Here is a 25,002-nt window from a genome sequence, read left to right as displayed (position 1 = left end):
TATTAAGCTTTTCAGATTCAGAGCTATTTGAAACACAGGGAGCTCCGTTGCCTTGCGTAAAGCACACTCCGTCCAATCCATTGAGACGTGACTGTATAAAAACGCTGTTTGCTGTCAGTGTCAGCTGCTCATGAACGACCGATCACGCACAAACATACTTTAGTAGGATTAAGACGCATAATTATACTGGTGACCAGTTGAAACCGTACATGTCGTTATTGAAGTGTATGCGCAAAGACGAATTCGTTCATAAAAGTATGATTGCAAAGACAGGCTGGGGACAATGTTGGACCTTTAAAACTATGAACGGCTGGTGCTGTCTCCGAAAAGAGGTTTTGGCAGCAAATTTAAAGAGGATGGAAATATTTGACTGAACTCCAGCAATGCAGAAGACTTCTGACATGCACGACGAGCGCGCTGAGTACGCGCCTGGAAGCATCCTGTTAGGTGATTTTAACGCGAGCTTTATTAACAAGACTAATGTCTCGTGGGGTGACTTTCAGGATTTGGATAAACCCGATTTTGTGGGTGACGGTTCTGCGCTTTTGAGAATAGTAATCTCCATCATTTACTCGGTCGTTTGCGCGCTTGGTTTAATTGGAAACATACTCGTCCTATATCTCATGAAGTCCAAACAAGCATGGAAGAAGTCGTCCATCAATCTCTTCGTGACCAGCCTGGCGGTGACCGACTTTCAGTTTGTTTTGACACTTCCTTTTTGGGCTGTGGAAAACGCCATGGATTTCACTTGGCTGTTTGGTAAGGCGATGTGCAAGATGGTTTCATTTGTCACGGCAACGAACATGTACGCTAGTGTGTTTTTCCTAACAGCCATGAGCGTGGCGCGATACTGCTCCGTGGCTTCTGCGCTGAAAAGCAGGAGACGCCGGATGCGTTTATCTGCGCGCTGGATGAGCGTCATCATTTGGATAGCTGCGATCGGTGCAGCGCTCCCAAATGCGATATTTTCAACGACGGCTACGGTGTCTAACGAGCAACTGTGCCTGGTGAAATTTCCCGACCGGAGCGGAGACGTGCAATTTTGGCTTGGTTTGTACCACGCGCAAAAAGTACTTCTGGGGTTTCTAATTCCCCTCGGTATAATAACCATGTGCTATCTGCTCCTTTTGCGCTTTATTACCAACAAAAACGTGAATACCTCCAGCGCAAAGAGGCGATCCAAAGTTACCAAATCTGTGACTATTGTCGTTTTATCTTTTTTCCTCTGCTGGTTGCCAAACCAGGCGTTAACGGCGTGGGGCATCCTGATAAAATTTAACGTGGTGCACTTTAGTTACGAGTATTACGCCACGCAAGTGTATGTTTTTCCGGTGACGGTCTGTTTAGCGCATTCAAACAGCTGTCTCAATCCTATTCTGTATTGCTTAATGAGGAGGGAATTCAGGAAGGCTTTGAAAAAGCTGTTTTGGCAGATCACATCGCCTTCTGTCACCAACATGAGGCCGTTTACTGCCTCCACAAAGCCCGAGCAGGATGAACAGGGTCCGGCGTTGGTTCCGGTAGGTCCCACGGAGCCTGCGCTTATTTTCTATCCTCCGGGGGTTGTGATGTATAACGGCAGAAACGACCTTCTGCCTAACAGCACATAACTGAACCAGTGGCGAAGCGATCGTTGTACAACTTTTAGGGATTTCTGTGCACACGTTTTTCCTTCGAAAAGATGCTTGCGCAGCCTCAGACATCCACACAATGTGTGTATGCGCATTCGTGTAAAATTTTAAAGGAAGAAACATCCTTAAAGAAAATTAACCAAAGTTTTACCACTTTATGAGCTACACTTGTTTTATCCTAATGATGGTAAAACCATAGTAACAACAATTGTCTCACTTTAGTAACCATAGTTTAACCGTGATTATTTGCGGTAAGCATATAATGATAATGGTAACCGGTCTTTCAAAACATGGTTTCAGCTTCTACTTTACTACAGTAAAACCATGGTTAATTTTCCTATGGAGTGAATGTACATTTCCCTGCGCAATAGTGACTTTTGCGCATGGGTCGAAATTACAATAACAATTCATTTTAATGAATATTAATGTGAATTTTGGCCAGTGCACATCACTAAAGAGAAAACATCCAATGGTGTTTCTATCATTATAAATGCCTAAAATGTGATTATTTAATGTTTTGCTATTGCTTATTGAAAACAATAATCAAATCTCGAATAATGATGTTTATTCTAATATTACAAATGTTTTTATATTTGAGGTAAACACTGCCAACAGCTCATTAATGACCACTGAAATGAAGTACATTTATCATTTGAATGGTCTGCAATTTGTATTATACAGTACTTTCTTGTGATGACTTCTGATGTTATAATTTGTGTTTTGACAATGACCATCATACTGTATGCATCCCCTCAAAAATAATTAAAGACATAACCCATATAAAATGGAAAATAGTGTGTTTATTTATAAGGTTCTTTATGCATATACATTACATGAAAACAGCAATAAAAAGACAGCCAATTAGGGACACTGTCGAAGCAGAAAGCACCACCACAGTCACACTGCCTGCCAGGTTGACCAGGGCTCCGAGTCCAGCACCCACTATGACCTGGGCCAGCTGTACCATACAGGTAAGAGCCGCGCAGTCCATGCCAGTGCCACGGCTCTCAAACGCTGTGTCATCACCTCCCAATTTTCTCTGCTCCTTTACAGGAAAGGGGCAGAATATCAAAAAAGCTTTATGACAAACATTTTTGCATTTTTTATTGCATAAGCCCTATTCAACAGGCCTGTTTCATAATAGTGATCTTGTCTGTCACTATTGTACTCAGTTAATTTCAAAGATATCAAGGTTATATTTTCACAGAACATTCTTTACATGTGTACAATGATTTTATGTAGAAAATCGTCAATCACAAAGACTTTAGCTGGGTTTTCACAGACAGGGTCACAATTTTGCTCATGTATCTAAAATAATATGCTGTGTAATGCCCGAAAACAGTGTTTTTCACTATGTTCATGTTTTTAAAGCAAACTGCACTGTAAAACAACAGTTTTAGGATAACAATAGTTCAAAATGAAGAAACATAACATGTAGTGTTTTTAAAAAGTTATAAAAATCAATGCAAGTTCCAAGGGGGCTGAAGAATTGGCAATTCAATTTTATGGCTGCTTGAAACCTAATTGATGCTTTAGATCGGCGAAGATTTTTAGATAGTGTCTAAACAAACCAATATCAAATTTATGGAAAGTGAAAAAAATCGATGTTTGAAACTTGTGATGGCCACTATCATGAATTGAGAGAGGTTTCGAGTAAACAGCAAAAAAAGATAGTAATGATTTTTTATTCACAAAATGCTTGAAAGAAACTACACACAAACGTGCCACGGGGCGTTCGGATTAAGTACGAGACATTTAAAATCATACACATTTGACATATTAAGTTAAATACCAGGTACTGTAACATTAAGCAAAAGCACAGCTCGAGCAAAACACCACATTAATCAGATTGTTAGGTTAGGTTATTAAACAGTAAAATTAAGTGTTGCAAAACAAAGATAAAAAGTCATTTGGATGCATTGTGGTTGTCAGAAGGCAGAATATGTTCATAGTTTATGTGGTGAGCTACACCTGTGGTTATTTTCCTGGGATAGACGGTTTCAGCAGCAACAACACAAACAAACGTTATGTGGCCCAAAATTAATTTCCAGTAGACCTACGCTACCCAAAGAATCAAAAATTGTTGAGAGTCTTTAATATAATTTAACAAAAGAATAAACAATAAAATATGAATTTGAATGAATATAAATTAAATATTACTAGCCAATAGCAAGACAGATAACCAAACACAGACCGGAAGTTAACTTCGGGTCAGGCGCAAGCATCCGATGAAACTGTGTGACTTTGAAAGAAACTAACATGATACATCCATTAAAATATAAACCAGCTAGTTTAAAGTTAATGCGATGCATTTGACCGCACATGCCACTTAAATTTGTTATGTAAATATAAATAAAAACATACATTCATAAATATGACTTAACTGTTCCATTTCCTTTAGAGGGGTCACTATATAGATGATTACATCTGACTGATCATCTCTAATATATTTAGTCACAACATGAAAATGCAAACGATATGTTGTACCTTTCCTGTGAATAATTTTTAAACAACTGACCTCTTCCACCTTGTGGTATTCAGAGATGAGGTTGTATGGGATGGTGTAGAGAGTGCTTGACATCACTCCAAACACACAACACAGTGTCAGGGTGGCGATGACGTTCGGAAACAGTCCGATCAGACCGGTTCCCATACCGAACACAAAGTAGCCTAGGAAGTATAGTCCCTTTAGTCCGATGTATGGAAGGAGCAACCTCTGCACATCTGGAGAGACGCACATGGTAATCATTTAGAATACTGTAACAATGGGCTGTAATACAAAACTTATGTCAATAAAATTGTTGCGTTTATAAGTGAATAGCGCATATAGATTAACCAATCAGGAGTTTTTATATCGCTGATGAAACAGCTTCACTGATAAAGTGCTATTTTCAGAAATATATGACTCTCAGACCAAATCATAAAAGCAGAATGTTGAGAACAATGTTATGATTCTCTCATCAAAACAGGCTTATAACTTCCAAAAAGCGTATTATCCCGTTCTATTCGGGCTGAATGGGAGAGAATGTATTATCTGATTGTAATTGAAGTCTTTTCTTGTCTGGTTGCAATAATAGACTGTATCTAATAAAGACAGTGGAGTCCCGGTTCCATATCACTCACATGAATAGAGAGCAGAGGAGACGGCGTTGATGCACAAGCCCCAGCAGCCCACCTCAACTCCTCTCTCGTAAGTAGCATAGGAGGTGGAATTATGCTCGGCGTACGGGTTCCCCTTATAAACGATCTACAGGCGAAAGACAGATTGCAGGGACATTGCATAAGATCTTGAAAGTGTGTGACAGCGTGAAACTCTAGGTGTCTCATCACCGTCTGATAAACACACTGAGAACAAGCAAGAGAACATCTCCACAGGTAACCCAACTTTCATTGTGCAACTAAAGCGAAACTGCGGAAAACATCACAAGGCTCTTTTATTCAAATTCCAGGTGGCGGATGGAAAGTGAATAGATGTGGAAAACTATGTCTTCTAAATTGGCTTTCGCGCCGCTGGGCCTTTGATGATGTTCACACATACGTATGATGCAAAGGGTAAAAATTTGGCAAATTTAATTAGAGGTCAAGTCAGATCGACTTTTTTTTGTACGGTATAGCACTTTTTCACTTCAGAGCATAATAAAAACACATTTGCAAGATTTTAACAATGATTTTGGAGTCAACAGAAAACTATAATATACTTGTATGTAATTTTACCGTGTGTCCTTTCCTTTTAGAGAAATACTCAAGGGCAAAAATTCCTTTTGGCAAAACCACACTCAATGGACACCGGGTTCTTCTCCTCTGGCTATGAAGCATGAACGTGCTGTCAACATTACTTTGCTACAAGACAGTTCAGAGAGATCTCTTAAATGCCCAGATTCCTTTAGTCAAACTTCAGCCACACAGGATTTGGGGTGCACAATGTGATTGGTTTAAAATCCGGCCATTTAAAACCACATATCTATTTCACTTAATCCAGTCTACTGAGGTTCCTTTTGCCTTAGCATTCAATGCACCTGGCATGAAATTGCCGGTCACTGGCCTAAATGTTTTTCCACTCCATTGAGGTCAGCAAAATGATTTTCCTTAGACGCAGCTAGCTGAATCATTTACCTCAATTTACTTCCAATCAAACTACTACTGCAAGGAAATAGTAATATTACAAAAATACTATTACCAAATAGTAAAAAAGAGATCTATCTTTCAGAAGATGCTTCTTATAACTTGGTTAATGTGTAGATGAACAAAGTTTCTGTATTGACCTGGTTTTGGAATTTGGGGTGCATTAGCAACCAGGCAATAGAAAGTAAAGTATCAAGAACTCGTTAAGCATATGACATTATATTCTTAAAGGGACAGTTCGACCAAAAAATTAAATTCTGCATCATTTACTTAACCTCTTGCAAGTTCAAAACTGTCTCACTTTTTTCTTCTGAAGATATTTGGATTAAAGACTGTTGGTAACCGAATAACAGCTGTACCCATTAATATCTATTGTGTGGACACAAAAACGATCAAGTCAATACGTACAGTCATTGTTCAGTTACGAACATTCTTCAAAATAGCTTATTTTGTGTTCTGCGGAACTATGACTCATAAAGGTTTGAAATGACAAAATGGTGAGTGAATGATACAATTTGCACTTTTGGACACCGAATCCACAACAATTGTGGAGTCGGTGTCCTTCACAGTTTTGGTTGATAATCGTATGATTTTATTTGACCTAATGTAATTTATAATCCATCCCCATCAGTTGAGCTACAGAAACCCATTAAGAATAGTCGGGGTAATAGATTCATGTTAAACATCAGCCAATATGTTCTTTGACCTGATTCCTCTTTTTCAGGCTTTGTGTTATTTATATACTAAGCACTAAGCACAACTGGAAGTCAACCCCCCGACAAATGCTTAAGAAACGCTTACCTGCCCCATGAAGTCAGTAAAGAAGAGCATGTTGCACAGAAAGGCCGTCCAGCCCAGAAGATGACTCATGCACAGACAGCGATAATGGCTGGGCATGCTAATCATGGCTGACAGCAACGATTTAAGGGTCATCCTTTTCTGAACCTAAAAGCCAATTACACACACAGGTTAACTATATCTTCCAAATGCTTCACAAAATCAAAAGAATGAACAGGAGCCAATTCGTGACATTAATGGGGTGATATGAGACAGCTAAAACAAATTTTATGGTTGTATACTCGATTTAAGGTAAAAAAAAAGCTGTATTTTCCACATACCGTGTTTTTTTGTAACTCTTGCTCGCCTCTCTGAAACGCGCATATTTTTTACAAAGCTCATCACTCTGAAAAGCGAGGTGTGCTATGATTGGCCAGTTAACCAGTGCTTAGTGATTGGTCAAATACTGCAATCGTGTGATGGAAATGTAACGCCTCTTGCCATATTTGGAACATCAGGTTCCAAAGCAATCATACTGACAGGTACACCCACCTTACTTGCACTTTAATTTTTGCAATTTTACGTCTCCAATACATGCATAGGCAACTTAACACAAAAGCAGAAAAATTCGTATGTGAGTCACATGACCTCTTTAAAGTGAAAGTTCACCCGAAAATGAAGATTCTATCATCATTTACTCACCATGTTGACAACTTGTTATTTTAAACCTGTATGACTTTCTTTATTCTGTAGATAACAAAAAAGATGTTTTGAAGAAGAATGTTGGTAACTGAACAATGGCGGTACACATTGACTTGCATTGGTTTTGTGTCCACACAAAGAAAGTAAATGGGTACCTCCGTTGTTTGGTTATCAACATACTTGAAAATATCTTCTTTTGTGTTCTGTAGAAGAAAAAAGTCATGCAGCTTTTAAACGACAAGAGGGTGAATAAACGCTGACAGAATTTTCATTTTTGGATGAGCCATCAATACAAACATACATTTTCATCAGTGGTGTTCCTCTCTTCAAAACTTTAAAAGAGTGAAATACAATTTAAGTCTACCATTATGTGAATGAAATTTCTCCCAGGTATTCACAACATAACCAAGTGATATTGTCATGTATGTACACAACATCGAAGAACATGAATATTTGTCCCCTAGAGGTCTTTTGTCACGTATGGAGGGAAAAGGAATGTAAATTCCATTAAGATGGTTAATGTACAATAATTCATAAAAACACCTAGTAAGCTAGTTTTATCTGCATCTAGTCCTTTGTTCAGGCTATAGAAGGTATGCATTGATGTCAAGAAACACAGGGAACCGAATTGCAGTCAGCAGTTTTAAGGGGTTTAACAAAGACAAGATTATTTAAACACAAAACAAAGACCCACGATGGGGTTAAAACAACAATAATGATAATTTAGGCACGACAGAACGTAGACTAACTGAAACTGGATTAATCTAAAAAACACTTGACAAGAACTATAACACTACATTATACTAAGACTTCATTTGTCTTGCCCAGATAATCCTAAGAGCATACAGAGACGAAACGTCCTTCATGGAGTACAGGCGAACAAGCACAACGCACGCACCCGCACAGGACAGGACAATAGACACGAGGGCTTTTTAATGAGAGACTAACAAATGATAATTAACAGGGATCAGGTGTCAGGGATTAAACACTGAGGGAAAGCTAAACGAGATAACAAGAAACATAGACGAGACTAGAGAGAGTGCCATGCCTCTATCACACAAAACATGAGGTTCTATCACGATCCCGCCACAAGATTAAGAAAACCTGATCATGAGAGGCAGAACCATGACACATTGACGTCACTTTCCCACATGAACATGCCGGGAGACGCCCCCTCGAGTGCCAGGACACGTTCCCTTGAGTGGTAAAACACACAGAAAATGTCTCCTTTCCATAGGAGAAAGAAAGACACTGGACTAAAAAAACATGCAACTATTTGCTGAAATTAAAAGCAGTTTGACTCGACGGTGATCCCTCCTTATGACTATCAAAGGAACCAGGTGTCCACGGACACGGATATTTTGCGCGGAATTGCGTTTCCAGATATTGTAAGCAGCCATTTTGCTGAGTGTTTTGTCACTCAAGGCCAGGGAGCGTGTTTTGGAATACAGGCCAAATGTTGCGAACCTTCATTTGCATGTAAAAGCAATCTTTAGGTCTAGAGAGTTCCCGTTGACAGTTTAAGCAATTATAAAAGGTTTTATAGATGGAATAGGATTGGTAAATGGCAAACCAGGAAACCTTGCTTTCAGATGGTTTTGTAGACTGAACATTTAACACAGAAAGCTATTGAGCACATCTAATAGCCAACCTCTTTTAAAGGAGCATTTGTGTGACTCGCTGGCATGACAGATTACAGGGTGGGATAAGGACCATAGGGGTACTTTTCCAAAAAGCAACACAGCATGCACAATTTTTATGATTCATAGTTTGCATTCTTATGATGGTTTAAGACACTTTGATGATAAGCCACCTTAGTTTTTACGTGGGTTGCCTTCTCAATTCCCAGAATGCAATCAGTGCTTTTTTATATAATTTAATTGTTAAATGAGTCGGCTTACCAGGAAAAAAATGAACTGGCTTATGAGGAAAAAGAACGGGCTAAACTAAACAGAACACAGCGTGAACTTTGACAGCAATGTACATTTCTCACAATAGGTAATCTTTGAACCTCATAATGATGATCACATGAAAATTTCGCCAAGGCAATATGGCCATGAATATTTATAAAGATAGATAATCACATAGGTCTCTAAATAGACACATGTGCAATATTCAGTCAAATTACAGACCACAAAGACTGATAATGGGAGTTCAAAGCAGGCTTTTAAAAACAGGAAGAAAATTGATAGGGATCAAGATAACACAAGTTACAAACCTCGCCATTTGGCTGCTTGGCACTGGGTGTAACTGCATTCGCTTCACTGAGAGCAGAGAAGGAGCGCTGACGCATCTCAGGAAGTGACGGAAGCTCTTTGGATAGTGAGCCGTATCCCCCGTTGTGCGGGACTTCCAGGAGCAGAGAGCTGGGCGAGTCTGAACTGTGGTCTTTTTTCAGCGGTGTCTCTGGGATGCTGAAAAGGTGGATTGTGAGAAATAAGCCCCAGGTCAACGATGAGAAAAAGTAGATGACTTGGTACTCTGAGCCTAGCAGGAGACCTAGAGCAGAGTGACCCCAGTCCATGGCTCCGATCAGGTATCCACAAGCTCCACCTAGACCTAAAAACAACACAACAAACTGCTTTGAAAAATCAAGCGAGTAATGAACTGCTCAGTGTGTAAATATCTAAAGGCTTTAAAAGAAGTATTGTGAATAAAACTGAGAAACGCCTTTTGCCCAAGATGTTGGGATGGGCTCCAGCCTGCTGCCATTTAGAAAATGGATGTATTGTAATCTGCGAACCATGTTTTGTATGTCTTATGCATTTGTTATATAAGATTCAGGGATATTTCTTTGCAATTTGGAGCAACTGATGTGTTTATAGTTTAATTTTGTTAGCTACTATACATAAACATTTTGATGCTGCCATTATCTGTCTATGTCACTAAAAGAGGCAGTGAAACCAAAACACACAAACACACGCATAACCACGCTATCCCTGAACCACAGTTATCCAGTCATGTGCCTCTGGTGCTCTCAGCATCAACCCATGATCTCATCACATGACTGGGCTGTGCATGTGCTGGATTAAAACACACTGAATACACAGTACACTCCGTGCCTATAAGCACCATGAGCTTAAACCAGAACGACAACCAAGCACAGACAGGTTTTCCCACAATACCTGTGATGCTAAAAACATAATGATACAGTTCTTAAAGAGCAGCGAGAGAGACTATGTTGAACAGTAAATCAATGTCTTGCATCCTGTGTGTTCTCCACATGAGAATGGCAGCATGTTTCTAGTCTACTATCCAGTCACATGTTTTGGGGTGATTGTTCACTTCTGTGTCCTTGAGGAATTCTTTGGTCAAAACACTTGAAAAAAGGACAAGGAGATTTTAAAAAACCTTTTACCATGGCTCTTCAATTGCTCATTCGTTTTTAAGTGGTGAAATATTTCATTTGCCAAATGTCACTGTTGTACAATTACAGTGTTTAATACCCTTTACAATGAAGAACTCTCATCTGCAACTTTTCTAAATAAATCATTTTCAGTTCATTCATTATTCATGTGCCCAATTTGCAATTTATATATAATAAAGCATCATTGTGCTTAGAATGCTGTCATTACCTGTCAATCGAAAATATATTTTGAGCAAAAAAATAAAAAATGTATTACCTCAAATGCTTGGTGTGCTGGTAAACGCATTTTTTCCAGGACTGCATATAGTTCAAGTTTGAATAATTCTATTAAAAATGTATTTGTAACAGAGTAACAATCAATTTCTGTTCATTTGTATAACATTATTAACAAACTTTCTGTGTTCTGTTCTGTGTGTTGGCAGGGAATGTCACAATGACTTAATGATACTTTTGGCTTGAGGTTTAAAGAGTTCACCCAGTACACACAGGCATTGCTAAGGCTGGCACAGGAAGCCAGGGGCCGGGTGCACAAACTGCTTAGACTAGTCTTACAAGTTAGTCATCAATTTTCTTCTTCAAGACAGGTCATACTTTAACTTACATAAAAAGGTGGATTGGTCTTATTAAAATCTAAAAAGTAAGACTGATCAGTCCTAACTAATTGCTAGTCAGTGAGACTAGTTGTTAAGACACATGCTATGTCCGAAATTGCCTACTTCCATACTGTATAGTCATGTAGCCATACATAATGAGTATGAGTCATGAAGAGTATGTCCTCAGTATACAAAAAACAGTAGAGAAGAAATACCTGGATGGTCTACTACTTCTACCGAGATTGGTGACTATGGATCAGATGGACACTTTTCCATCCCATGATGCCACGGGAGCTGAACAACGGTAAAATTTCAACCTTAAAACTTTAAGGTGGACGTCCTTTTATAAAGTAAGTGCGAATAATTGAATTTCTTGTGACTAAACGCTCACGTATAGGTTGTTGATAAAACGTCATAGGTCAAAGAGCATACGAGTCACATGACCATAAAACATCGCGGACACAGTATGTCCAAAATTTATTCATACTACACAGAACATTACATTTACATTAACATTTAGGCATTTGGCAGACGCTTTTATCCAAAGCGACTTACATTGCTTTATCCTATACATTTTACATAGGTATTAGCAATCCCCTGGGATTGAACCCACAACCTTGCATTGTTAACACAATGCTCTTACCACTGAGCTACAGGAAAGCTTTTGTTTTTATGGCCAGATATAGGTACTTATGTAGATTCAGTATGTACTGTCACATTATGCGATTTCTGATTTCTTAATTAAGTGGCTATGTTTATGCAACCGGCGACAGGTTTTCTGATGTCTTGCTATCACAACAATGACTCAAAGAGGCTTTAGATTTGCTCTCTAGACAGCAGGGTGCTCGGTTTCATCAGCACAAGAGCAGCACCCTGCAGACCATGTTACTGAAGATGAACCAGGAGACACCCATATTGTCACCATGTCAACCCATTTTACACAAGAACATGGATTCAATCAAAATATTCAGCTGCACGCCATCGAAAAAGCTCCTGTGAGAAACAGTTTGAGGTCAGTCAACTTCACATTTTGAAAAACACTCAAGTTAAATAGAGTTCCTCAAGTTTTTCAAGTCAAAAGATTGGCTTAACAGTAAAACGTCAAACTGGCATGATGCAAAAGCATTTGCTTTTCCACAACAACAGAAATGAAAAAAGTACAGTCTGGTACTGTTAACTACAGAAATACAAAGGCAAATCATTAAAGCTCTTTTTGAGAAAAATATTACAACTCTTGAAGTTACAATTTTTTGTTTTTTCTCAAGTGTAAGCATGCAATAAAGTGTACACATACAGTCAAACGTTTGGAAACAACAGATTATTAATAGTAGTAAACTCATCAAAACCATAACAAATTACTACTGTGGGAATTTAAAGCTATAAGCATGTTATATTTGAGCCTACTCAACTCTCATTGGTTGCTTTTGTCCATTATTTGTTTTCCATTTCAAAAATATATTTTTAATGAAATCTTTGTTTTCCCATTTAAGAAATTAATATGTGACACGGACGACAAAATTGACCCTTAAGGGTCAATTATTCGAAATTGAGATTTTTACATCATCTGAAAGCTGAAGAAATAAGCTTTCTATTGATATATAGTTTGTAAGGATAGGACACTATCTGGCGGAACAACAAAGTCTTACAAAGCTGGAATCTGAGGGTGCAAAAAAAGCAAAATATTGAGAAAATCGTGTGAAGTTGTTAATCAGAGGCACTGTAGCAGTCCATCCACTCACAAAAAGGAAGTTTTTATACATTTACGGAAGGAAAATTATAAAATATCTTCATAGAATATGATCTTTACTTAATATCATAATGTTTTTTGGCAAAAAGAAAAATCGGTAATTTTCCCTCACAATGTGTTCTTGCAGATTATTAAAAATGTTCCCGTGCTACTTAAGACTGCTTTTGTTGTCAAGAGTCACATATGCTGGCACAATTATATTTAGTAATTTTAAGCAATGAAATATATACCCCTTCACATTTTTAAGATATAAAATATTACGGGATGAATTCAATTCAAATTGTAATGTAAAATCATTCAATTGTATCCTTCTGATAATATTGTAATAAATAGAAAGCATAAAAGTATGAAGGAAAGTAAAGTACATCAAACTTTAGTATTGTCACTGCTCACCTGTGAGTATGGCGTGATAATGCAGACCTCTTTCTTTGTCCCGGTGAGAACAAACATCAAACAAATAGGCTTTGATGGGTCCATCAATGAAATCTGCCGCAAAATCAAACATCACCACTCCGAACATGACTACGACGATTGCCCATGTCATTTTAACATCTCTGTCCTGTACCGCCGCTGAGAGACAGAGCACACAGAATTCACTATAACACATTATGTACAGAGATATATCACAGATTGTATTCTGGTCAGGACAGAGTTCAGAGGAGTAAACGAAAGAGTTATTAAATTATTCATAACTGTACACTATTACATTTAAGATTCTTGTGCAGTCTTTGGCAATGAAGAAAAGTTGCGTTTGGTTAAAGCTTCTAAAGCTAAATGACCCTGAAGTTGTCTTTGAGTTCATTATAAATGTTTGTTCTTGGTAAAATAAATAAATGCCCAATTAAAACAAGTGATTAAAATTCTACACCTGACAGCATGATTATAATATTTAACAGGAAAAATCAAATAGGCCAAAAGGCTAAAAAGTGGAGCAGCAATTCAACAGTTCAGTTTCAGCATAATGTGAATTAAATACATAAACAGACTCCCCACAATGCTGCATAAAATTCAGAGCAATATCCAGCAGTATTATTTTCCTGTGTCGAAATCCAATGGATAATTCCTGACTAATCTTGAGTTTCATTTTCAATAGTTTGATATAATGTGAAAGCACAATGGGACATAAAAATAATTGTGACCAATTTTCAGAATTATTTGCAGCTCATATGTCCTTTTCATTCTTTCGCTCCCATTTATCATCATCTCGGCTTTTTTTAAACCTAGTTCCATTCCAACAGTTCAAGAAAAGCATATATAATTGCTAACTGCCTTTTAAAATTACACGTTGCAGTAGCACACAAAGTTTAAATCCTTTAACTACCTGCAACTACTGCCTAGTCGGACAGATATGTACATCATGTTCTTTGATCTCAAAACAAAAGCAATTTAACTTCACTTACCTGATGTCACAGCATCTCCATTTAGAAACAAAGTTAACCCCACCAACATTATAATTCCCAGTAACAGTATATACGGCCTCCTTCGGCCCCACGGAGACCTACAGTAGTCGCTTGCCGAGCCAATGACGGGCTGCAAGACGAAGCCCAAAATGGGGCTTATCAGCCACACCAAGCTATACAAGCGCTTTGGGAGTCCAACGCTCAGCAACACTGGCGTGACAAATGCCGCCTCGACGGCGTAGCAGAGTTCCCTTCCAAACATAACCATGCCATGCATGATAAGCCTTCCTCTGGACCGTTTCGGAGGTTCCACCACTCCAAACACAGCCGGTTCCAAGCTGTCCACATAGTCCTCTTTCATCCCCGAGCCCACTGGATAGTGTTCCAGGGATGTGACTGGGCTGTCTGGTCCGGAGAACCTACAAGGCTGGTCCTCGGTTAAGAGAGTCATGGTTCTGGCTCCCCAAGTGGTTCTTAGTCTGCAGGTAAGCAATGGATTGCTCGGATCTTCTGACTTCTAATGCATAGCTGAGCAATAGTGATCAAGAGACGGATTTACAATGTGATCTAAGAAAAAGGAGGCGGTGGTCTTGTTTGGCTGTTGGAAATAACCTTTGCCTTTTTCTCGATGCCAAAGGCTTCTGGTTGTAAGCACGTGACCAAGATTACATGCTGTGACAATTTTTCTCACTGAAATTCAGTTCAAGATAATTCAGAGTTAACTCAACCACAAATAGTGATCAAGTGTGAAAAGAAAAGGAAAAATATGAGTGTTTAGGGACTATGTTTGGTTAGGTGGATTAAACTCTATCTCAGTCATGTGACATCACAAGCATTCCTTTGTGGGCTTGTATGCTGGGATTGCCCATAAGGTAAATCAAGTGACGTACCATGTGATTCACCCCAGACTGCTTGAAGGGGGTCGGTAAAGACGAGATCAATGTATGTACAGTCGGAGCCAAACACTCAAAAGACGTCTGTGAGGAAGACTTTCACAGCCCATACACACGACTAACTCCTGTTGCAACCCTCGACTCCAGTCTGTCATGAGACATTCACAAAGTCTTTTAAAAGATCATGTGAACGGCAGTTTGGCTGTTCCACTGACCTCATACAAGACATCAACCAATCTTCATCTACAGAAGTCCAATGTGGTTCACCAGTGGTGCCACGTGGATTAAAATGTCACATTCCACACAAATCTCTTTATGAGAACAGATTTTAAGCTAGAGTAGTCTTGAAATATTTGCGTCTAACACGTTCCTCAGTTTACTAATAGGATTTGGATGAGCAGAAAGAGAAAAATGATGACGGCAGACAGGAAAACAGGAATGGATAAATGTAAAGTCAATTTTAATATACCAACTGCAAATCCACTGGATTCAATACATTCAACTATAAGAAAATATACAAACATTGATCTTTAAGATATCAGCTCTGAATTTAGAGAGAGTTCACCCAAAAATGAAATTTCGTTGTTATCTTTTAGTCACCTTCTTGTTTCTTAACTGTATGATCATCTTTCTTTGGCAGAACACAAAAGAAGATATTTTGAAGAATGTTGTTAACAGCCCCCCATTCACTTGCAGCGGTTACCATAGAAGTGAATCGGGGGCCGTGCTGTTCTGCTACCAACATTTTTCAAATATCTTCTTTTAGAAGAAATAAAGTCATAAAGGTAAATGATGACAGAATTTTCATTTTGAAGGTGAACTACTCCTTTAATTGATTATTGTGCAAAATACAGGCTGCACGTGCAAAAAACATTCAAAGCAAATATGTTATCATTACACATTTATGCCATTTAAACAGGTGGTATGATCAATATGAATAAAAATCATCTTACTTTTAAACAAAAACTGTTTGCGTTCTCACACCAATATTTTAGTTCACCATTGCTTGCTAATATTTTGTAAGTGATGATTCAAAGGCAAATAACTCACTAGTTAAACAGTCTCAGACTCACACTGGGCATTTCATAGCGCCACTTATTAAAAGAGGATTTTTTATTCAAAACTCTTTGATCGAATCAAATAAAATGCAGTCATATTTTGTGAATAATTAAAAATAGTCTTTATAAATTGAAACAGAACAGAATTTTCTTGATAAGACCTTTTCCTCACATAACTATGTTTAAACTTTAACAGAATATTTTTAATAGGCTTTCATTAAATTCCACTTGGCTTTCCCATAAGCAATTACACAACAGCTCTGCAATTACTCGACTTTAAATTATTTAATGCATTTTACCCAAGAAAATCTAGCCTACCATCATTTAGTCTCAAATTAGGCACCAATGGTTCAGAAGAAGTCATTTTGTTCTGAAATGCCCTTCTCACGGAGATTCAGTGCTGATTCACTGGTTGCTTATCTTAATGAATCTCCTGCCAGACTCAATTTACAAGCGTGCTTTAGCTTCTTTGCACTCTATAATACCGGTAGATAGAAATTCTTCTATCTGATCTTTCTCGAACCCGTACTCCTGCAGCACAGAACGAGTGTGCTCCCCAATAAAGGGATCGCGTGAGAGAGAAGGCTCCGCAGGTGAGCGGGACAGAACGGGCGCAGGTTGTGGACTAATCTCCCCCTGAGTGTCCTTTAAGAACGACCCCCTCGCTCGGTTGTGGGGGTGCGAGACCACCTCATCCGGTGAAAGCACTGGGGTGACGCAGGCGTCTGTCCCGTCAAAGATCTGACCCCACTCTGCTCGTGTCTTGGTGGCAAACACGTGGGTGAAGGTCTGTCTGAGTATCGGCCAATCGGATACGCTCATTTGCGCCGGCAAGTTAGCAGGATCCAAATCCAGACCTAGGGCCAAAGAGAGTTAGTTATCAAATGAGAGATATAAAAATCAATGAAGGGGCTTAAAGGACAAGGATTATTAAGGACAGCGATATTACGAAGGCAGAGCTATTAGTAACACTGTAGCACCCATAGGTGACTTTTAGAGAGAGGAGCTTTAGCAAAGGGTCGAAGATGAATAGCAATAGAGTCATTATGGTTTCGAAGCAAGATAAGTATGCTGCATTTGTTCTTGGAAGATCAGGGGTTATGGGATAGTCCTTCCTATGCACATACTAATAAGCATCCTGTGGTTTCTTCTTAATCTATGCATCCCTGTGCAAAATCAACAACATCCTGACCCTGAGAATCTTGTGGTCAAACACGTCAACTGTATTTAAATGTCCTTCAGGCGACACTCACCCTGAAGAAGCTGTTGGTAGAACTGGGGCTCTATTGCACCCACTGCCACGTACTTTCCATCAGAAGTACGGTATGTATCGTAAAACGGCGCTCCACCGTCCAGCAGGTTCTCCCCGCGTGGATGATTCCACAGGCCGATGCTGCGCGACTTCCACATGAAGGAGCCCACATATGCTGCACCTTCCACCTAAAGAAACATCCAATGCCAGAAATCAATCGCCTACTTAATCATCATAAGCCACGCAATCAAACTTTTTTCATTGTAATTTAATGTATTGCAATTGTAATATATAATATTAAATTATATATCATCATTGTTAATAATAATCATCTTCATCATAATAAAGCATAATCATTATTATTTAATGATAATATATATTCAAATATATATCATATTATTACATAATATCAGTATGGTGATTATTATTATGGTTATTTATTGTTGATATTATTGATTATTAATATTATTGTTTAATTACAATTGTTTTGGCATATATTTTTATGAATCATATGTGGAAAAGATAAACAACATGTTTAACCACACGCTTTCTGTTTTAGTTTTCAAACAATAATCTACGGACCCGCTGCTGTGGGAAATCTAGGGGTATCAGGGACACTTTTAAAGACCCTTAGCACAAAAGAAGCCAAAGGCTTTCAGTCATTGCTGGCCCAGACTCACACTACTGGTTTGGCTTCCGTTATGCCTTGGTTTCACTTGAAACTGAGGCTTGTTTTTCGGGCAAATGACGGGGACGAAGGTTCCCGCGCAGAGGAGACTGCATCCTATTGGAGAAAAGCGGAAAATGCCGCGATCGTCACCGGATCTTATGACACGCCTGCGTCATTTGCCGGAAAAACAAGCCTCAGGTTCAACTGCAGCAGAGGGATAACGGAAGACAGACATCCACGTTAATAGCGCTGTCAATATCGATATTTCTAAACACATTGATTCACTTCAGAAGACGATTGTTAAAAACAAGGAGCCGTATCGAGCAGTTCTGTGATCGATGTATGCACTTTTTGGAGCTTCAACCGTTGACGCCCATTCACTCCCATTATACTACTTGGAAGTAAAATATGTTTTATAACTTCGACTGCATTATTATTCTTCAAGATGAAAGTCATATTCAGTTAGGATACCTTGGGGTTGAGTGAAACATGGGGAATTCTGCCTTTGAAATATCCCTTTAACCAGCAATGTGGGCAGCTCAAACAAAGTGTATAACATAACTGTGCATTGCAAATGGTTAAAAACAGGGCTAATAACAGTGACAATAAAAGTAACTGTCAGTATCAAACTAGGTTTTTTAAAAGAATGCGAAGGTGCCTGTCACGGGAACAAACTAACATCTAATAATCATTATCACGGCTCCTGCCCACACTGATTTATAGTTTAGCTCATTCAGGGCTATCCAGAGCAGCTTTTCATTAACACATCTTTGCACCACATCTGAATGGCTAATAATGTATAGGGTTTATATTTGACAATCTTTATTTCCTATAGGACGCTTATTATATGGCACAGATCAGACTTAAATCGAAGGTTTGTTGTCTGGCTGAGGTCTTCTAACACAAGAAAGCAGTTCGGGTTAAGTGAAGGTCAGCTTTAATTATTAAGTAGAATAGCGATTGCTAATCATCATTATATTTCAGCAGCGGAAAAAACAAAGCGGAAAAAACAGGGCAGGGCACTTTAATGAAGCGACAAATGTACAAGCAAGCCATAAAATAAACGATATTCCCTTTTACTTGGATGACTCAACACGAAACTGAAAAGAAATGACCCATCATGAAAATAAAACCCAAATTTATATTACTTCCGTGTATATGGAGGAAAAGCCACTCTCTTTTCTGTGATGAACAAATGTGTTTAGAATTGATCAGGAATGCAATTTTTTTTCCACAGTGTCCTCATTTAAAATATTACAGGTTGCTCTTTATATTCCTTACAACCCTAAATTACAAAAAAATCAAAGCTACAGTATATATAGGCTCATATGATTCTCAAACTACCATAAAGACATAAAGCACATTTGGCCAAATATTCTCCCACCAAAATCGCTCCTGAAAAGCAATAAAGGCCCATGAGCTCCAATAAAGGCCCCCCTTGCCTCAGTTCAGGAGAAAATGTCAGATGTTAATAATAATACAAGAATGTTCCAGTTTTCTACAGATGAGCGACCTGCTCCTCACTGGTCCATATTCTCAAATTATATAGTCCAGCATGCATTATTTATGAGCTTTGCAGCTAAATTTTTAATGGTTTCATTTTAAAATTCTCAAGTGTAAATAGATGTGAATAACTACAGAATTTCGTAGGAAAGTTTTGGCATTCAAAGTGAATAATGGTACACTGAATCCTTAAAGATCGGGTAACACACTCACTTTCTGCCAATCTCATCTTAATCTTGAGTGCCTATACAGAAGTATAGCAAACTACAATCTTCGAAGAGTGTTTAGTTTGATAAATTTAAAAAAGACAGATACTACGATTATTTCTGGAGGCGGCAGGCAGTGGGACGGAACTACAGCACGAGCACACAATTATGCACCTACACACCGATTGCCAACAAAACACAGAAATATGACTTAGTTTCACTTACCGCCTCTTTCTTTCGCCTTTTCTGGGAGAATTGCCCAATAAAAGGAATAGGACCCCTTCTACGAAACAGGGCTCCTGACTTTTAAAAAAAACTTTCCGAAACAAGTTGGGGGAGTGTATCAAGCTCAGAAATACTACGTCTTCTAACAAGTGAGCCATGTTCAGCATGGGAAGCCAGAACGTTTAACAGTGTAATGTCAGAATGCTTGAAATAGCATGTTACCTCCACTTAAAGCACTGATATGTTCCCAAATCAAAGGATAAAAGTAAAACCCTGGCCATAGTCATTTTTTCTTCTCTATGACATCCTTAAATTGCAAATATATATTCTAATAATACAGGAAGTATTTTTTTCTAGTATCAAACACATGATTAAAACAAACAGAAACAGCTACAGATTCTTTAGAAAATAAAGATAGAGACATTCAAGGTTTGTTACAACCGCAATATAGGAAATAATTAGTAAAAATTGTCGGAGGAAAATATTTTTAATGCATTGCAAAACAATTAATGACACAGCTCTATTCTTAACCAGCTTTGACGGTATGAAATGAAAGGCTTCCAGCTCGCCACAGATTTTTATCCAATAACTCATAAGCTTTCAAAGAAATAGCACAGTTCCTAGCTTAGAAACTATAACATTAAAAAAAACTCCATGGGAAACAGGAAATTGTTTTACTTCTATTTCAAAGAGAAGAAGAGAACAACTTGTGGGTAGGTGGTGAATTGAAGGCGAGTTTGAGAATCTCACCATGCTGACGTCAATGATCTGGCCCTGTCCAGACTTGCTCCTCTCCAAGAGAGCCAGCACAATCCCAAATGCACACATGAGACCACCACCTGCAAAGTCCGCCATCAAATTCATTGGAGCATGAGGTTTCTCAGAGCTACGACCCAGCATAGATAGAAGCCCTATGAAGAGAGAAGAAATCTGGAGATCAAGGCAATAAAGGTACAGGTAAGAATCTAATGCAACGGACACTATTTATCCATTATTAATATTTATTACACAATAATCAAATCAAGAAGGAAAAAGACTCAAAGTCTGTATTACACAATAACAAGTCCATGTATTGTGCTACATATGTGACCCAGCATCATCTCAATCGTAGCATTAATTGAGCCGGGTTCACAATTTACAAACCAACAACTCAACTCAAATGAAAAGACTGTAACACAACAATGTATGGTAGTCAGTGTTAATGGAACATCGCAATCTGGATGTGCAGTTAGGAGGTACAGAACAAAAGTATTTCTGATATTGCTCATTGGTATTAATACAATTGGTAAATCTTTATGTATTCGAACAAATGTTATTTCTTAATACAGATAATATCAAGACGACCCACACTAACTGAACCATGGCTTTTAGTATACATGTATATCTTACTATAGAATTTTGAAACGGTTAATTCAAGTATGATACATACAACAGACTGTTCATACAAAATGTGTTCTTACATTGAAACATCTGTATGAAGAGAAAAAAATCCAGGAATGCGAGGACATGTTTTGTGTAAACGGTACTCAATTCTTTATTGAAATAAATGACAAACTCAATTGCAATGGACCGCAAGCATGACAGGTGTGTTTAGTGATACGGAAACAAACAATGGGCTGTCTTTGCCTTTTGTCTACTCAATGTCTATTCAATGGTTAGGTCTGTTACAAAAAATGGTGTTTTAAATCTGGATTTTTCGTAGCAAATATAATATATAGTATAAACAACTTTGATGATAGGCCTATACTATATTTCATGGCCTACTTTTAAGTGCAACAGAAATCAAACACTGCTTGTAAAATTAAGAAATCCCCAAAAGTTCACATTCTCTGCATTCTCTGGGGTTTTTTTCCGCTTCAAAAAAAGCATGTGAATGGGTTTATAGGAACAGTTTACGCCAAAATGCAATACTGTCTTCATTTACTCACCCTCAAGTTGTTTCAAATCTGCGTACATTTCTTTGTTCTGATGAAGACAGAGAATGATATTTGGAAGAACGTAGGAAAGCAAACGGTCCAGGGACACTTTTAACTACAATCAGATTTGGAACAACTCGAAGGTTAGTAAATGATGACAGAATTTTATTTTTGTGTGAACTGTCCCTTTAATGGACTGTGTATCGGTCTTGAACTAAGCTTTAAAAGAGTTCAATCAGTTACATTCCTGGGGCACTTTTGACTACGGTATTCAATGGGGGCCAAGCATGTTACAAGCATTCTTTCAAATATCTTTTGGGTGAACTGTCCCTTTAAAAGCCACTTCAGGAGGGATAATTAACCAAGTTACACCACACTTGGATAAAGCTCACAGTGGACTTTACCTGACATGGCCAAATAGTTGATATCATGCCCAGCAGCCTTGGAGTAAGACCCGCTCTGACCGTAGCCGGTGAGTCGAGCATAGATCAGGCGTGGATTTTCTTTTAGCAAGTCATCAGGCCCTAATCCCATTTTCTCCATAACACCTTAATTCGACAAGAGAGAGCAATGAGTAAAAGATACAGAGTTAAATAAAAGGTAAATAAGGTAAGGTTTTGGTCTAGGGTAAATAATTTGCGTGGCATTTACAATAAGGGAAAAAACGAAATCATGCAATCGCCCTCTTTTTTATTCATCAACAATGCATTTAATTGAAAGAACACAGATAACTAAGACAAAGTCAAAGGACAAGAAGGACAAAGGTTAATCGGTTCCCAACGAAAAAATGATAATTTACAAACAAAAAGAACTAATTGCAACACAATGTGCATTGCTGAATATATTTTTTTATTTATATGTTTTGACATGTTATTGATATGAAATGTTATTTAACATGATGATTCACTCTATATTTATTTGGTATATTTATGTATTTGGTGACCACCATTTCATCATTTCATCAAAAGTGCAGCAAAAATTAATACAAAGGGAACAAAGAATCTCAAGGAAAAGAGACTGAACAGTTTAACAGGGACGTGAAGCCAGTCAATGGCATACTTTCATTTCAGTTAAATGAGGTTATCATACCCAGAGATGTTTAGGAGGTCACAAACAAACATTTCAAAGACATTACAGGAAAGGCCATTAAACTGAAAGGAATATAATGTTCCTTGCTATCATACAGCTGAACGCATCATTGACAAGCATGAAAGTACAGTTTTTCAGACACTGACCTTTGCGATAGGGCTCCAGTACCACATCAGATTGGACACACAGTTTTTTCAAAACAGCGACACCTTTAGGACTTTTCAGGTTCAATGCCACGGATTGTTTTCCTCGGGCTTGAGTGTCTACAGTCATTGCCATTTTTGTCCGATCTACCCGGATCACTCTCGCACCGAAGTCTGCCAGGATCATCCCGCAGAATGGCGCTGGGGCCAGACCCGCCAGCTCGATCACTCGCACCCCTGCCAGAGCCATGATGGGGTCTGCTCATTGGGTAAAAAAGTTACCTGTGTTTTACTGGTGTACAACTGAGACTAATGAAAAGTTAACAACACACAATTACTTCCCTATAGTCGTATATTGTTATATTCCGTTTCCTATGGTATACAAAATCTGGTTGGTTGAGAGGTTAAGATCATTTAAATTTGTCTTGTCATTTTAGTGCATCTCCAACAGTAGTAACGGTAACGTGTTAAAACTTGGAGCGAAAAGTCAGACGTTACATGTCAGCTATGTCTCACTGCATAATCCACTGACAAAGATGTGTCTCACTGCATAATCCCCAAACAATATGCTTTCTGGGTCACAGTTAATTCCTGTCGATTCATAACAAATGACCGTTAAACTAACAAAAGGGGAAAACAACAAAAGTTCTTTATGTGTGTCTTTCCTCCACGCAAACGACGCTTCATTCGAAACGAAAAGGGATTTTTTTCGATCTAGAATGCACGATACATACCTTTTAAACTTTGCACTTGACCAAACGATTTGGCGCGTGTGGATGACGCCAGCACAAAGGACACTGGGAGTTGTAGTTCGGTGTTCTGCCTAGAGGCAAGTTTTACTGAAGATCCAAAATAGAGGACATAAACTGGAAAAAAAACTTGGCTTCTACCCCACAAATATTGCATATCTAACAAGGCTAAACAAGTACATTTCAAAATGATACATCATATATACCCTGTTAGTAGTACTTTTGCTAAATTAATAGATGTTGATGATTCCTGTACCTTTTGTAATCTTATTACAGAAACAATTTCACATCTGTTTTTTTATTGTGATATATCTAAAAGGTTTTGGAGTAATATTGAATATTATTTTTTTGATGCTGCTAACACTGTTAAAGATGTTATTTGTTACTATGTTAACCCAAAAGATATTGTTCTTGAACACCTGATGAACTTTGGAATTTTTTTTAATTCACAAACAATCAAAACAATACCTAATTACAATTACGATTTATCAATACCTAAATTTGCACCTTTTCTCGTGGAACTAAACTCTTTCCTTAAATCACTCTTTTTGATGAAGAACGAAAAAGTAATACCTTACTGAATCATTATGAAAAGTTTTTCCCTGAAACCCCTGTTTGAACTATCTATTTTTTTTCTTTTTTTCTGATTATTAATTAAAATTATTATTTTGTTTGTTTGTTTCTTATTTACTCAATTTGTATTCCTGGATTTATTTATTATTTATGTCAACAATGTGCTGTTTACCCTTATATGCTGTATCCCTTTATATGCTGTATCTATATATGCTGTATCCCTTTATATGCTGTATCCCTTTATATGCTGTATACCTTTATATGCTGTATCCCTTTACATGCTGTATCCCTTTATATGCTGTATCCCTTTATATGCTGTATACCTTGCAGATTTGTACATTTAAATTGTTAAATTTAAAAACTTCTTTGGTGTTTGGTGTGCTTAA

General features: G+C 38.1%; 3 protein-coding genes across 4 annotated transcripts; 1 reads left to right on the top strand and 2 right to left on the bottom strand.

Moving 5' to 3' along the window:
* The first annotated feature begins 383 nt into the window (after window positions 1-383).
* Window positions 384-1,852, top strand: rxfp3 (relaxin family peptide receptor 3). Its single transcript, XM_056731618.1, has one exon. The coding sequence runs from the start codon at window positions 384-386 to the stop codon at window positions 1,608-1,610; it is 1,227 nt and encodes a 408-aa protein (XP_056587596.1). The 3' UTR covers window positions 1,611-1,852.
* A 608-nt stretch (window positions 1,853-2,460) lies between these two features.
* On the bottom strand, window positions 2,461-14,790 carry slc45a2 (solute carrier family 45 member 2). The gene is made up of 7 exons (XM_056731654.1): window positions 14,340-14,790; window positions 13,333-13,509; window positions 9,451-9,791; window positions 6,555-6,698; window positions 4,755-4,878; window positions 4,150-4,355; window positions 2,461-2,676 (listed from the first exon to the last, which is right to left on the bottom strand). Exons 1-7 carry the CDS (start codon window positions 14,788-14,790, stop codon window positions 2,461-2,463), a joined length of 1,659 nt encoding a protein of 552 aa, XP_056587632.1.
* Window positions 14,791-15,675: 885 nt separating this feature from the next.
* Window positions 15,676-24,312, bottom strand: amacr (alpha-methylacyl-CoA racemase). 2 transcript variants are annotated; one of them, XM_056731930.1, is made up of 6 exons: window positions 24,029-24,312; window positions 23,298-23,552; window positions 22,467-22,610; window positions 20,897-21,057; window positions 17,544-17,730; window positions 15,676-17,147 (listed from the first exon to the last, which is right to left on the bottom strand). In XM_056731930.1, the coding sequence occupies exons 1-6, from the start codon at window positions 24,198-24,200 to the stop codon at window positions 16,738-16,740; spliced, it is 1,329 nt and encodes a 442-aa protein (XP_056587908.1). In that variant the 5' UTR covers window positions 24,201-24,312; the 3' UTR covers window positions 15,676-16,737. The 2 variants fall into 2 exon arrangements, with proteins under 2 accessions (XP_056587908.1, XP_056587909.1); XM_056731931.1 differs by lacking the exon at window positions 24,029-24,312 and having other exon boundaries at window positions 23,298-24,021.
* Window positions 24,313-25,002: the final 690 nt, after the last annotated feature.

The sequence above is a fragment of the Triplophysa dalaica genome, chromosome 19 (assembly GCF_015846415.1).
Source record: "Triplophysa dalaica isolate WHDGS20190420 chromosome 19, ASM1584641v1, whole genome shotgun sequence".
NCBI classification, from domain to species: domain Eukaryota; kingdom Metazoa; phylum Chordata; class Actinopteri; order Cypriniformes; family Nemacheilidae; genus Triplophysa; species Triplophysa dalaica.
Note: the sequence above shows the minus strand (reverse complement) of the source record. Positions and strands in the feature narration are given on the sequence as shown.